Source organism: Psittacula echo (assembly GCF_963264785.1).
Source record: "Psittacula echo genome assembly, chromosome: 4".
NCBI classification, from domain to species: domain Eukaryota; kingdom Metazoa; phylum Chordata; class Aves; order Psittaciformes; family Psittacidae; genus Psittacula; species Psittacula echo.
Window position 1 is genome coordinate 109203373 of NC_137738.1, and position 14555 is coordinate 109217927.

A 14555-nucleotide genomic window follows, 5' to 3' on the forward strand; every position below is an offset into this window, starting at 1 on the left:
TGCTGCTGGCTGTGCACAGGGAGGTACCAGCAGAAGCAGGCAGCCCGTCAGCCTTTGCTGTAGCTTTGGGCCAGTGGGCAACTGCTTCTTTCCAGCTTAGAACACAGAGACATCTGGAGGGCTCCCTTAGGAGACCCATGGGAACATGAGGGAGGGAGAAAAGGAAGAAAGGAGCAGTCTTTCCCTGCAGAAGCAAAGGAGGCTGCCTATTAAGTCAGGAGAATGCAATATTAATTATTATTATTAATTAATGTCTTATTTTACAGTGCCCCCATGTGCACTAGGTGCCTTCCAGCACTGAAGACGAGCTGGGGCCCTGCCTGAAGGGTTTCTTTCAGGGATGCAGCCCGGCATGGCAGAGCACAGCAGCACAGCATGGCCAGGGGCAGGAGTGGGGCTGCAGAAACATGGCCAGGTGCTGCCAGGCACCACTGTGCCCATGCCAGGGGCTGTGGATGCCCACCTAGGACCCCGGGCAGTTGTCCAAGTGGTACTATGATGCTCCCTGGCTGGCCCCCCCCGAGGTCACCTCATCCTCAGCACCCGACAGTCCCAGCTTTGGCATGTGGCCCTGGTCAAGTACAGGCTTTGGTGGTGCAACCCATGCAAGGTATCAGGAGCAGCATCATAAACACCCCCGGGTGCCCACCATGGCTGGAGGGATGCAGCAACTTCCCCCCCAGATCTCCAGGAACCTGTATCAGGCCCCAGGAGACCTCAGGTGTGTTTACAAAGCTCGAGACTCAAAGACATCATAATTGCTGACTCCTGTGATTCAGTGTCTGCTTTCTGAGCCTTTGTGGTGCATACATGCCCACCAGGCTTTGAGCCTTTCAAGGAACTATCATGCAAATACCTCACAGGGGAAGGTGCCCTGAGGACGTTTCAGTCCCTGCTCACCCCCAGCATACCTCTGACAGCCCCTGGCAAGAAGAGAAACTGGGGGTCTTCATGGGGCTGGTGTGGGGTGCAGGAGCACGGGACATGGGTGCCCACCAAGCAGAGGCTCCTGGAGATATCCCAGCAGTGCCTAGTGGTACATCCTGCAGGTCAGGGCTTGCTGGGACAATGGGATCACAGCTGGCATGAGCATGGGGAGAAGGGATGGAGCCAGTGCAAACCATAGAGAAGGTCCCCATAGCTCTGCATGGCAGAGCATGGCTCAACGCTGCATGGCACAGCTGGCACAGCATAGCTCACCACTGCCCAGCGTGGCTTGCTTTGGCATGGCACTGCATAGCTTGGCATGGCTCCCAACCACTGGCACAGCTCAACATAGCATGGCTTAGCATGATACAGCTCAGCATGACAATGCACAGCTTGGCACAGGTAGACACCATGGCACATGGCACGGCTCAAACTTGCACCGCATGGTGCTTTGCTGCAGGATTTGGCTCTGCTCAGCTCAGCATGGCTGTGAGCTCAACACTGCTCTGCATGGCACAGTGCTGCATAGCCCTGCTTGACCTGGCACAGCTTGGGACTGCTTGGCACTGTTTGGCACAGCATAGTAGTGTGGCTTGACCTTGTACAGCAGTGCATGGCACTGCTTGGCATGGCCCTGCTCCAGTTGACACTGCACACCACTGCATGGCCCTGCATGGCCTGATACAACATGAAACCACTTGGCTTGGCAGCAGTCTTTATAGCATGGTATTGCATGGCATGGATCAGCTTGGCATGCATAGCTCGGCACTGCATGGTCCAGCCAGCTTGGTGCTGCACACCCTGGCACTGCATGGCACAGCTTGGTGTGGCACAGTGCTCCTTGGCTTGGCATGCCCCTGCCTGGTGGGCTGGCTCAGCCCAGCATTGCACAGGACTGCTGGGCCTGGCTTAGCTTGGGCCAGCCCACCTTACACCAGCATGACATGGCACAGCTCAATTTGGCTTGGCTTGGCCCGGCCCGGCCCAGCATGGGTTGTTTGGTCTGGCTTGGCACAGCACAGCTGGCATTGGCTTGACCCAGTCTGGCCCAGCCTGGTTCAGCTCAACTTCACTATCACCCAGCCCAACCTGGCTTGGATCTGCTTGGCCCATTCCAGTCCAGCTTGGCTTGACACTTTACAACCTTTGACTACACTTGGCTTGGCCCAGGCAGGCTTGGCTTGGTCTGGCATGGTCTGTCTTGGCACGGCACAGCACAGCTCAGGTTAGCTGGGCTCAGCAAGGCCCAGCATTGCCCGGACTGGCCCAGCCCAGCCGCATCTCGCACATCCCGGCACACCCCGGCCCGGCACTGCCTGCAGCTACTTTGTCCTGGCCCTGCCGGGCTCTGTTCAGCTTGGCCCGGCGGGGCCGAGGCCGGCCCGGCAGGGCTGGACTGCGCTCAGCGCGGCGCGGCGGGCACTAGGACCGCGCGGCGGGCGGGCGGCGGGCGGCGCGGCTCGGTGCTGCAGTGGAGGCGGCGGCGCTGCGGGAGGAGGCCTCGCCGGGCAGCGCAGCGGCGGCGGCTCGGCACGGCTCGGCACGGCGCGCCGGGCCCGCACCGGCCCAGGTAACGGCCCCGCGGCGGGGCGGACACGGGTGGCCCCCAAGAACCCCCGGGAGGGGACACCTCACGCTCAGCAGTCCCTGCCTCGGCTCGGCATGACTCGGCTCGGTTCGGCATGACTCGGTTCGGTTCGCCTCTGTTCGGCTCGGTTCGGCTCGGCTCGGTTCGGTTCGGCTCCCTCCTGCTCGTCCCGCACAGCCCGGCGGGCGGCCCGCGGACACCCCCGCCCCGGACCCGTGCCGTGTGTCCCCGTGTTCCCGGTACCCCACGACCCCAGGGGCATCGCGGCGGCAGGCGGGGGCTGCGGCGGGGTCGGGCCGGCCGGGCCGGGAGGCGCAGCGCAGAGCAGGAAAACATGGCAGCGGCCGGGCCGCCACCCGCCGGGCCGAGCCCGCCTCGCCGCCCCCCCCGTCCCCGCGGCCACCCCCGCTCCCGGCCCGGCCCCGCTTGACGGGCGGGTGGCTCGGCTCGGCTCTGCGCGGGCCGGCGGGCCCGGCCTCCTCGGCGCCGCCGTGTCCTTGAGCGCTGCTCCGGGCGGCTGAAGGGCAGCGCGGGGCCCCGGCCCTGCCCGCTCGGGGCTGCGAGGCTGCCCGGTGGTGTCACCGCCGAGGGTGTGTGACCCAGCCCCGGCCCATCGGAGGGCACCGGAGACCTTCCGCGGCGAGACCCCGCGGGGCTTCTGCAGCCGGAGCTATCCCCGCCGCGGCGCGGGGCCGCTTCCCGCAGACCCCGGCCCGGCGCTGCCCTCCCCCGGGCGGCGGCGGCAGCAGCAGCAGGCGCAGCAGCGGCAGAGCTGCCCCGAGGGTCCGGCTGCCCAAAGTTGTGGGGTTTGCCCCGATCTCCCCCCTGCGGGAAGCAGAAGCGCCGCAAGCCCGGCAGGGACGGGGCGGCGCGGACAGAGGCCTGGCAGGGCACTACGTGCTGCCTGCCCGCTGCCTGCCCACTTCCCCGGCCCCACCGGGGCTGCCTGCTTGCTTTCCCCTTTCCTCTCGCTTTTATTTTTCCTCTCCCCTCTTCGTTCTCGTGTGTTCATGTGTGCGAACCTGTGGGCAAATGAAATTTTCCTCTTCGCTCAGTTCCTCTTTCTTTATTTCTTCCCTTTGTGTGACGTAGACGGTGTCACCGCGGGATTGGCGTTCGGTGCTTGCATTGCTGCACCAATTGCGCGTTGGCAGGAGCCGGCTGCAACGGCGGGTGCCCGCATCCCGCCTGGCCATGCCAGCAGATGCCCTTCGCCCGCCCCGGCGGGGACACCCAAATGGGGACACCAGGACCAGCCCTGAGTAAACCCCTTGAAGCTGGGCAGCCACGGCGAGGGACCGGGAGTGGATGTTGTCTCCTGGCAGCTCCCGCGCCTGCATTGGCCTTTCATGCTGAGTCAGCTCGAAACTTCTTAGCGGGAGCCTCTTTTCGTGACATGCAGCACCCGCTGCCTCTCGAGGAAAGGCAGGATGCTGGTGTCCATGCTGCTTGCTGCCTGGCGAGGCTGCAGCCCTGGCATTCCCCTGGCTGTCTATGTGCCCACTTTGCTGCCGAGCACAAGAGTGATAGCCGTGCCTGAAATACTGTAGTGGCCGCTGCTTGGGCCCCACTTCACACCAGTGCTGCCACAGGGCTGCTGTGCCATGCTGGGGCAGCCACCTGGGGGCCTTGGGTTTTCAAAGGTTTTTGAAACCTGCTGGTTTTCGAATGGGTATTTTTAGGACTGTACATCAGCACATCCCTGCCTGATACCTTCCCACAGGCTCTGCCTGCACTGCTGCCTGCCCTGGGCAGGCCAGGCCAGCAGCGAGGTGTGGCTCCCTGCAGCACCTGGAGGGGAAAGAGTGTGTTTGCCAGGTAACTGCCAGCACGCGTGTGCGTGCGCCCAGGACACACGTGTGCCAGGAGCACACGTGCTGCGGTGGCTCCAGCACTGACAGAGGAGCCAGCGGTGTTTGGGTGTGTGGTTTTGCCGGGTTGGAGATGTTGTCTGCTCTCTGGTTTGCTCTCGAGGCTGTGGGTTGGTTTGGCTTTTTGACACCATCTGAACTGGCAAATCACCGAACCTGGCCAGAGGGGTGTCAGGCTGAGCTGCAGGGCTCGGCACATGCAGGAACACGCCACCGGCACCGGTTGGGCCTGTTCCCATGGTTAACTGCTATTCCCAGTTCAAAGCCCGATCCTGATTGCCAGTTGAATCGCTGGAACCCTGCTCCCAGCCCCGAGGCCCTGCCAGCTGGAGGGTTTCCGCCCTGCCCAGGGCTCTGCCTGCAGCAGCACTTGCTTACCGTAATCACATCATCTTTCGGTCTGTTTTTTCCCGCCAATAAGCTGCACGCGCCGAGCTCCTCAGCTCTCCATGGCAAGGCGTTCCTGCTGGAGCTTGACCGTGGCTCCTTCATGAACTCCTGTCCCACCTGCAGAACAGCACTATGTCCTGATGCTGGGGTCTTCCATGCGCGTGGCCATCCCATCCTGTTTCATGGGCACTTTCATCTGCTCCTGGCCCTTTCTGGTGCTGCTGCTCCGCAGGTTCAGCTCTGCTTGGGGCTGCAGTCTGTGCTTTGTTTTGCTTCTCGTAATGCATTGCTCCCAAGGGTGCAGTTCAGGGCAGTGTGTCAGTCCCTGACCCCACCTGGGGTGCAGCACAGTGCAGTTCATTGCACCTTGGGGTGCAGTGCAGGATCCTACGTTGCTCCCTGAGGCTGCACCTGGGGTGCAGCAAAGGGCACTGTGTTGCTCCCTGAGGTGCACTGTTGTGCAGTGCATTACTCCCCAGGGTGCACCGTGGTGCTGGTGCAGTGGTGCCAACCAACCTGGGGTCCCCCTTCTGCACTGGGTCTGTTTTTAGGACACCTGGGCACCCACCAGCACCTTAGCCCCTCAGAACCCCTGCAGGGCCTGGCAACTGTTCCGCAGTGGTTGCAGCGAGGGCAGGAGCCGCTGCATGTGTGGCCAGGCGGGCAGGCGTTTCCCTGCCCACCACGTGCACCCCAAAGCAGCGTGGCCAAATATTTTGCTCGTAAGTTACAATTACAGGGGATGAGGTCAACGCTTTGCCCGCGACTGTGGTTTCGGCGCAACCATCTGTCAGAGGCGATCGCAGGGGAGTTGCCGCTGCTCAACTCAGTTTTGGGACCCAAGGGATGCCCACTTTGTCCCCGGTTGCCCCTGCCAGCAGCACCCACGCCGCAGGGGGGCTGAAGATGGGGGGGAGCACCCTGCCGTGAGTCAGGGGTGGGGGGTGCAGGGGGTGGGGGGTGACTCACGGCCGCGGCTCCTGTCCCCTCTGACTCAATTCTGAAGTTCTTCCCTGGCGCTGGGAAGAAGAAGGAGGAGGAGGAGGAGGAGCGCGGCTGCCCGGGGGTGGCGGTGACTCAAAGTGACAACAACAATAATAATACGCTGCGGCACTTGTCACGGGAGAGGCGTTTGGACGGGGTCCCTCGTGCGTCCCCACCCCCAAAGGCGCACGAGGGACCCTGTCCAAGCCCGGTGCGTGTCACCGCACCGGGGGATGCTGCACGCAGGGTCACATCAGGACAGGAACAGGAGGGGGAGACACTGCGGTGCAGGTGTCACCCGCCACCGGCATGGGGGGCTGTCGGGGACCCCAGTCGCTGTCACCTAAAATGGCCGTTTAGGTTCCTGCAGGTTCCCGGCTGCGGCACGGAACGGCAGGCGCCGGCAAGGTCCGTGAATATAAAAAAGGCGGGTTTGGGGTTTTTTGGTTGGGTTTTTTTTTTTGGGGGGGGGGGGGGTTTGGTTGTTTTTTTTTTTTTTTTTGTCAGTGCTGCGTGTCTCATCCATCCATCCCAGGTAACCTACTTTGCAACGCCTCTGCCGCGCGGCGAGCGTGACTCGCCGGGGCCCTGCCGTGCGGGAGCGGCACGGCGCGGGTTGGGGCTGCCGGTTCCCCCGCTCACTGTCAGCCGTAAGGTCAGCCCGAGCGGTTAAATAGGGAGGCAGGAGGGAACGCGGCGAGTCCCTCCCCGCGCTTCGGCGGCGAGCAAGCAAGCGACCGCCGGACGAGGGTCTGTCCGCGCCATCGCCGCCGAGGCAACCACATCGGCGAGGGGATGCCCCGTCGCTGCGGGAGGAGGGTGTCGGCGGCCTAGCGCGAGGGCACGGTGCCGCAGCCCCTCGTCCCGTCCCATCGCGCCGCGGCAGGCGAGCCCCAGCCGGGTAAGAGCGCGGGAGGGCAGCGCTGATACTGACCGGGGGCTACCGTGGTGCCCGCATGTCCCCTCTTGGGATGGCCACGCTCACCCCACGGTGCCGGTGGCGGGGCTGGGGGAGCGGGAGGCAGCCGGTACCGCCGACTTCTCGCTGTCTTTGTTCGGCGGCCGCCGGCCCGGGGCTGCCGCGGGGTTTGTACGCAGCCCAACTATTTTTAGTGCGTTTGGAGACCATGTTTGCTGGAAGCGAATCAAAGCCCGCGAGCTGGCCCTTCGGCAGCGCCAAGCGGGGCGGCTCGCGGCCGCGCGCTACCCAGGCACTGGGGATGCTGGAGCGGGGGGGCTCACCCATCACCCTGGGGCTGCCGGAGGGACTCCAGTGCGGTGGGGCTGGCTTGGGGGGCTGCGGGCGACCGAGATGTTTTCTGAGGCTGTGGGGACGTGCAGGCAAACAGTGGCAGTGGCAGCAGTGCTGCAGGGCAGGGCAGGGCAGTGCAGGCAGGACCCTTCGGGCAGCAGGGACACCATGGACATCAGCACCCCTCAGTGTCAACAGGCACGGGGAGGGGGGGCCGGGGGGGTGGGGGGGTGGGACACCTCTGCCGCGGAGGTGCCTGGGTGCAGCCGGGGTGTCCCCGGGTGCTTCCCAGCAGCACGTGTCCTCCCGTGCCTGCAGCCGGGGCTTTGCCAAGCCACAGCGCGGTAGGAGCAGGGTTGGGGGCATTGGTGGGCATGGTCAGGGCCCCTAGCACCCCAAGGAGGCAGGTGGCAGGGAGGGACATGGAGCCTAGGTGCTACACTGTGCTGTGCCATGCTGTGCCCAGCAGCGTGCTATGGTGCTGGTGGCACAGAAGCTGCCAGAGAGGTGCCTGAAGCGGTGGCATGTGGGTGCTTGGAGTGCTCGGTGCCAGCCCCAGGCATCTCACTAAGGTGCATGACGGTGCTTGGGGTGCTGGTGTGGAGCAGAAGCCAGCAGCGTAGGGGACCAAGTGTGCTGGGCTGGGGACAGAGGGACTATACAGGTGACAGGCCCTATGTGACAGAGGGCTTGTGAGGACAGTGTCCTGGGATGGGGACAGGGACAGGGCACAGGGCCTCCCCCAGGGAGCTCCCTGAAATGATGAAGCAGAGGGATGGGGAAGCCCTTGCCCTGCTCCCACTAGCTCTGACAGGGCTGAGGGGGTGGATGTAGCCTGCACTCCACATCCCCATCCTACACCCTGCGCTGTTATCCTGTGTGCAGTACCCACAGCCTGCATCCCCACCCCGCATCTCCCATCCCTATTCTGCACCCCCAGGTGTCATCCTAAAACCCTATCCCGCATCCTGTACCTGCACCTCACACTCCCAGCCTGCACCCCCCAACCCATCCCACCTGCTGCCTGCACCCCTGCCTCCATCCCTGCCTGTATCCCGCCCCAGCCCTGCCTGCCAGAGGGGCTGTGCAGGGAGAGCTGGGGCAGGGGCAGCTGCGCTCCCACCCTTGGGCCCCAGCCCAGCACCCTGAGTGCCGGGGGGGGGCCATGCAAGCAGTGGTGCTGCTGCAGGGCTGGCGCTCCGCCCCCCCCAACCCCCCCCCAACTCGCAGGCGGCCCTGCAGGCAGCCCCCGCTGCAGGCAGCCGTGGGGACGGGAGGAACGTGTCGAGTTTTGAGTTTCTGTTCCTAGGAGCGGCGGCCCTGCCCGCCCGGCAGCCCCCCGCCCCGCCGCTGGGAACGGGCTGCGGCTGGAAAGCTCTAGAAACAAATTGCAGCTCCGGTGCCAAAGGCAACAGCAGCCTCGGCCATGGCTAATGCAGGCAGCGTTTGCCATAGCAACAGGTGCTGGGGCTGACGCCTCCTCCGCAGCCCCTGCCTGCACCCCGCACCCACCCCTGCACCCCGCACCCCAACCCCTGCAGAATACACCTCACAACCTGCACCCCATAAGCTGCACCCCGCACCCCAACCCCTGCAGAATGCACCTCACAACCTGCACCCCACAAGCTGCACCCCTGCACCCCACTCCTGTAGAATGCACCCCACACCCTGCACCCTGCACCCCGACCCCTCCAGAATGCACCCCACAACCTGCACTCTGCACCCCACACTCTCCCCAATACACCCTGTAGAATGCATCCCACGCCATGCACGCCACAGCATGCACCCTGCAGAATGCATCATGCACCACTGCACTCTGCACCCCACAGTATGCAATTTGCACCCCATATTCTGTACCATGCACTCCACAACGTGCACTGTGCACCCCGCACTGGGCACCATCGTGCATCGTACACCCCACACCGCATCCTGCGCCCTGCACCCCGCGCCCTGCGTCCCGCACAGGCCAGGGGTGATGCTGGGGACAAGGGCCTGGCCCAGCCCAGTTGAGTCAAGGTTATGGCGTGTTAATAATTGCTGGGGGCTGGGGCGCGGTGCAGCAAGCAGGGGGTGCCAGGGCTTTGCTGCCCCCTCACCCTGTCCCTCTCTGCTTCCCACAGGGGCAGGAGGATCCAGGCACGCGGCAGGACGCAGGGGCTGGCGGCAGCAGTGGGCAACGGCTCCCGGACCCCCCCCTCGGTGCAGAGAGCCAGAGCACAGCGGCAGCAGGGTTCACTTTGGTGCTGAAGAGGCGCCAGTCCCAGGCGCCCGTCCTCACTCCTCACCATGCCGTCCAGCGGGACCCTCGATGCCAGCAGCCCCACTCCGAACCGTGAGGCGCTCGACTCACACAAGGTAGGGACTTACTGCAGCTCTGCCGGCTCTCAGTAGGTGGGGGGCTGCCAGGGAGGCTCTGCCTGTGCTGCGGCTGATCCCATTGCTGGCCTTGGCTGCGATGCCAGGGCAGCAGTGGGCTCTGGGGGTCTGGCTCGCTCCTGACCAATGCTGGCTGCCATGCAGGAAAAGGGGATGCAGGGTTCTCTCTGGTGTGTGCCAGTCATGCTCCCCCCTTGACGTGGTGGGGAGCGTGGTGCCGGGCCAGGATTAGCACAGATTGAGCTATTCTTGGCAGTAGGGGAGCGCAGGGAGGGGATGGGGAAGCAGAGGCCTGCTGTCACCTACCAGTGGCAGCCACAGCTGGGGCAAGCCTGTCTGTGGCCTGGGGGTGCCCCCCACATTGGGACTGCCTCAGCTCTGATGGCTGGGTGGTGATGGGGTGGCTGGTGGGTGCATGCCCTGAGTTGCAGGGCAGCAGGAGGGGGTGGGTATAGCCTCACTGCTGCCAGGCTCGAGTCTTTGTGCCAGTCCTTCTCCCTTCATGGGGGTCCCACTTCCTGTGGGGTTCAGGGGTCTCTGCACCTCCCCTTGCCTCCCCATGTGCAAAACCTGGGCTTGGAGGGAACTTCTCTGGTGCTGGATGGCACGCAGTGCATGCTTGCATTCTCATTGCCACACCATGTGTAAGGCGTGTGGCCACAACAGATGGACCCCAATCCCCAGCATGTGTTCCCCTGCCTTCCTGGCTGGAGCACAGCTCTGTGGGGAGGGATGACCCCAAACCACCCTGTCTGCCACAGGATGGAGTGGGGCTGAGCAGGGGCTGGGACATCCCCAGTGTTCCCAGCATCCCTACCACACCGGGACATGCTGGGTCAGTGCGGCAGCTCGCAGTGCCGGTAAAGGCATCACTCTTCCCACGGAGAGGAGAAGGGCGCAGGGGCAGGGCTTGCCCTGGTCAAGGCGTGGGGAGCAGGGCCAGTGGCCAGCTGGATGCCATCCCACTGCGGGCAGCATGGGGTCAGGGTCATCTGAGTTCCTCGAGGCTGGCTTGGCTGTGGCAGCTGCACCGTCCATCCCATGCCGGTTCTCCCTGTCCTCCAGCCATAATTCCTAGCTGCTGGAGGGGTTGAGTGTGTCCATTGGGAAGTGCCTGGCACGTTTTTGGCATGGCTGGTGGAGACAAGTGAACCAGGGTCAGTTGGTTGATCCTGGGCTTCCCCTGTACAGGTCACCAGCACCAGGAGTGTGAGTGAGGTGGTGGGGCAGGCCGGGAGGCAGACATGGAAGCCCACCCCATGTTTTGGTGATGTTCTATAGGTGTGCGTGGTGGATCTGGCTCAAAGACTGCGGCATGGGGCTGTGGTACAGCAGGGGCTGGGGAAAGAACTGTAGGATAAATTGATGCCTGTGGTGCAGCCCGGCTCACCCTCGAAAGCAGGACTCGCCAGTGCTGGTCCCCAGGGTGCCAGCAACCCATGCAAGCTGGCAGCGAGCACGCCATGAGCACGCCAGCTGAGTGCTGTCCTGGCCTGACCCCACCGGGACACAGCATTGCTTCCCTCGCAGCCACACACAGAGGTCACCTCTGCCGAAGGGATGCAGGATGTGTGCTGCCTGCAGGGCTGGGAAGATGAGGCCATCCTCAACACCCATGGCACTTTGGGTCAAGCTGGTGTGCAGCTTCTGTGCAAGAGCAGTGTCTCTGCACCCACCTTCTCCTGCCCCATCGGGGCAGTGTCCCCCTACTGAAAGGGCTCCCTGCTCCCACGCCGCTGATGGCCTGGTGCAGCCAGGAGCAGGGACCCGCACAACAGTCATGGAGCCAGCACTGCGTCATGCAGCAGCTCTTTTCCCCAGCAGTGGTTTCCCTCTGGATTGTTGCTTGGCAGCGGCACAGGAGCACAGTGCATCAGGGACGTGCCATGCAGCCCCGTGCCTGGCTGAGCCATGGGAAGAAGGGGAGCGAGTGATATATGGGCACATGACTCAGCTCCAAGCAGCTGCTGGCAGTGAGGGGCTGCAGCAGAGGCAACCCTGTGCTGGGCCAGGGGGAGCAGATCCCCCTCACAGCCCTTTGCACCAGCCCTGCTTGCACTCAAGCTGCATCTCTGCTCCTCGGGTGCCTGCCTTGCTTTTGGGGTGCCAGCTGTGCCTAAGGGGGTCCTTGCAGCCCCACTGATGCCCTGGGCTCCATGTCCCCCAGCTTGGTGGTGTCAGGACTGTCTGAGCTCTGCCATGGGGCTGCCCCCCATTTGCAGCAGTAGCGACAGCTTGTGGGGAGCTTGCCTTGTCCCTGTGCATGCTGGGGTCACCTCCCTGTCTCCACAGTGGAGACCTCCCGTGGCAGTGGCACCCAGAAGGTGCTCCCCAGCCACGTCCTCGCCAGGCTATGGGAGGGCTGGCCATACGGCATTGCCGATGTGCCAGCACCACGCACTTGACACCCAGACATACGTGCCTTTACACCACCAGGGCCTGGCCAAAGTCAGTGTATGGAATGGGGGCAGGTGGTTGGAGCCATGCACTGGCAGCTGGGGCAGCACAGGGGGCAAAGGGATGGGTGTCGGGGGCTCACCTCTGCCATGGCATTGCCAGTGTTAGGAGAGGGGCTGGGCAACTGCAGCCGAGGGGGCTCTGCTCTGCTCCCCCTAGCTGTAGGCTCTGCTGCATGGTGATGCATAGTGAGCCTGTGGGACCTTGGGCATCCCCCCCTCGCTTGGCTCCTGCACCAGGATGGAGCTGGAACTGTGATCCTGACGTCGTCTTGGACCCGTCCCAAAAATTCCCACCCAGGACTGTGTGGAGAGCTGAGCCCCCCCCAGTGCTGAGGTACCGCCTGTCTTTGCTAGCCCCTGGTTTCCCAGCCCACAATGCCGTGCCTGTGGGTGCCAGGGCTGGGCATGGTCCTTGGAGGGCTGGGGATGTGTACTGTCAGTGCTGGGGAGGGGCTGGGGGCAACCAGCATGTGGCAATGGGGCTGGGACAAGTGTGGTCCTCATAGGCTGCCGTAGCTGCTGGAGACAAACCGGCACATGGCTCCTGCACAATCCCACATATACAGCCCTGGATGAGGTGGGATGGGTGGCACGGGGCACAGAGGGTACAGGCTGGGTTTCGGTGGGTGGGCAGTGAGAGACCCAGAAGAGCTACTCTGGGGGACCACAATCATGGCACGCTGCTGCCATGGGGCACCATGGCCATGGCCATGTGACCTGACCTTGCGGGACCTTTAGGCCGGATCCCGGATGTGCTGGCTGCGACCCAGCGGTGCTACAGGCAATGCTGCCTGCAACCACCGCAGCAGCAGGCAGGAATGCAGCTAGGGCTGGCGCCCGTTGTGGCTGCAAGGCTGCGTGGTTGCAGCTGGATGTCGGCGCTGTCTGGCTGCCAGCCCCATCCCCTCCCCGGCCTCTCCCTCGCCAGCCCCCCGCCGGCCTCTCCTCCTTCTCCTGCTCCCCCCTCTGCGGCCTCTTCCTGCCTTGGCTGCTGCTGCCAGGATCTTCTGGGGCTCAGGTGAAACCGGCCCCGCCGCCACTGCGGGACACGCTGGGGGCCCTGCGCAGCCCTCGCCATGCATGCACGTCCCCCCGCTGTGCCGCGGCGCCAGGCACAGGCCCCCAAAGTGGCAAGCAGGGCCCCGGGTGCACTGCGGTCCTTGGGCGGCTGCTGCAGCCCCGGCATGGGGAGCAGGTTCATTTCCCAGGGCTGCATTCCTGCCCCGCTGCCCGGCGCGTGCGCAGTGCCAGCGCCCCAGGCTGGGGCACGGCACCGGGGAGGGGGGACTGGGTGGCGGGGCGCTGGCAGCCGTTCTAGGGCATGGACAGGGGCGCGTGGCCCCCTGAAGCGCCTGAGCTGGGGGTGGCGTGGTGAAGCAGGCAGCTGCCTGCCTGCTCCGAGGGTACCCTGGCTCCTGCTGCATGCCCTTGTACCCAGGGAGCTGTGCAGCAACCTGTGCTGTGTTGTGCCATGGGGACCATGCAACCTGTTCCACACAGCACAGTGCAGTGTGCCCCCAACCCCATGTGTGTAGGGCTCCAGTGGGTTGCAGGAGCAGGCATGTGCTCCCAAGCCAGCTGCAGCACAGGGGCATGGTGCAGGAGGGCTCCCCTGGTGAAGGTGCCCAGCCCCAGGGCAGGTCATGCTGCAGCCCAAGCCTGGAGTCACAGTCGCCCTTGTAATGGTGCCCTGGAGGCCACTGGCCTGGTGATGCTGGCAGAGCTCCCTCCTTGCTAGCCAGACACCTGGCCATGCATGATCCTTTGCGGTGCACCCATGGTGCTGGCAGTCCCAGCACCAAGTGGGGGTGGAGCCCTGCACAGGACCCTGGGCTGCCCGGCCCTGGGGCTGGCGGCATAACCGTCCTCTCTGTCTCCGGCTCGCAGGGAGAAGAGGAGCCCGAGGAGAACCAGAGCAAGGAGGAGAAGGAGCCAGGGACGCCCATGAGGAAAGCCGGGCGGCCCGGGCGGAAGCGCAAGCATGCCCAGGTGAGCCAGCAGGCGCCAGGCGCGGCGCCAAGTGGGGGGCAGCAGGGTGTCCTCCCCGCTGGTGGAGGTGCTGCTCTGGTGGGAGACTATGGCTCCCAGTGTGCCATGGCTCCTGGCTGGAGGAAAGCCTGAGTGCAGTGCAGCGGCAGGAGGGGAGCATGTGTCCCCTGAGCCCCCAAGTGCTGACCCCTCCCCGCAGCCCCTGGCAAGCCCCACTGTGCCCAGCGACAGCAACGCTCCACTCAGTGTGGCTTTGGTTGAGCAAACACCACCATGTGTTTGCTCCCTGTCTGAGGGGCTGGCACCCCTGCTCCCTCCTTGTAGCCCTTCTTCTGGCTGCAGTGCCAGCCAGGCACAAGTAGGTGCAGTAACAATGTAGATGTGAGTGCACAGAACCGAGCCCCCTCCAGCTTGCCCAGCTCCGCTGTGCAGGTGATGTCCACTCCTAAGTGCGCAGGGCTTAGTGAGCTCCCAGCTCACTAGCACAGTGAGACAGGATCACGGCCCACCATGAGCCGAAGCAGCTGGAATGGCTCATCTCATGAGCATGTCATGGGGCCCTGGTGGTGCTGCTGGACAAGGGGTAGGTGCAGGAGAACACCACGTTGCTCACAGGGTGCTGCAGGGTGATGGGGTCCTCAGGGCTTTGGGCAGCATCCGGCTCTGGGGGGGTACCGGGACAGGACACCCAGTGCTGGAAGCTGCTTAGAAGGTGGTGA

At 64.3% G+C, this 14555-nt stretch overlaps 1 protein-coding gene across 4 annotated transcripts in view; it reads left to right on the plus strand.

Annotated features, from left to right (window-relative positions):
- Window positions 1-2383: 2383 nt before the first annotated feature.
- The window catches only part of DNMT3A (DNA methyltransferase 3 alpha), a 47489-nt gene continuing 35317 nt past the window's right edge, over window positions 2384-14555 (plus strand). For all 4 annotated transcript variants that reach the window (XM_080616218.1, XM_080616216.1, XM_080616217.1 and 1 more), the window contains exons 1-3: window positions 2384-2497; window positions 9133-9367; window positions 13735-13836. In XM_080616218.1, coding sequence (XP_080472344.1) covers window positions 9299-9367; window positions 13735-13836 — 171 coding nt within the window. In that variant the 5' untranslated portion in view covers window positions 2384-2497; window positions 9133-9298. The remainder of the gene's footprint in view (window positions 2498-9132; window positions 9368-13734; window positions 13837-14555) is intronic.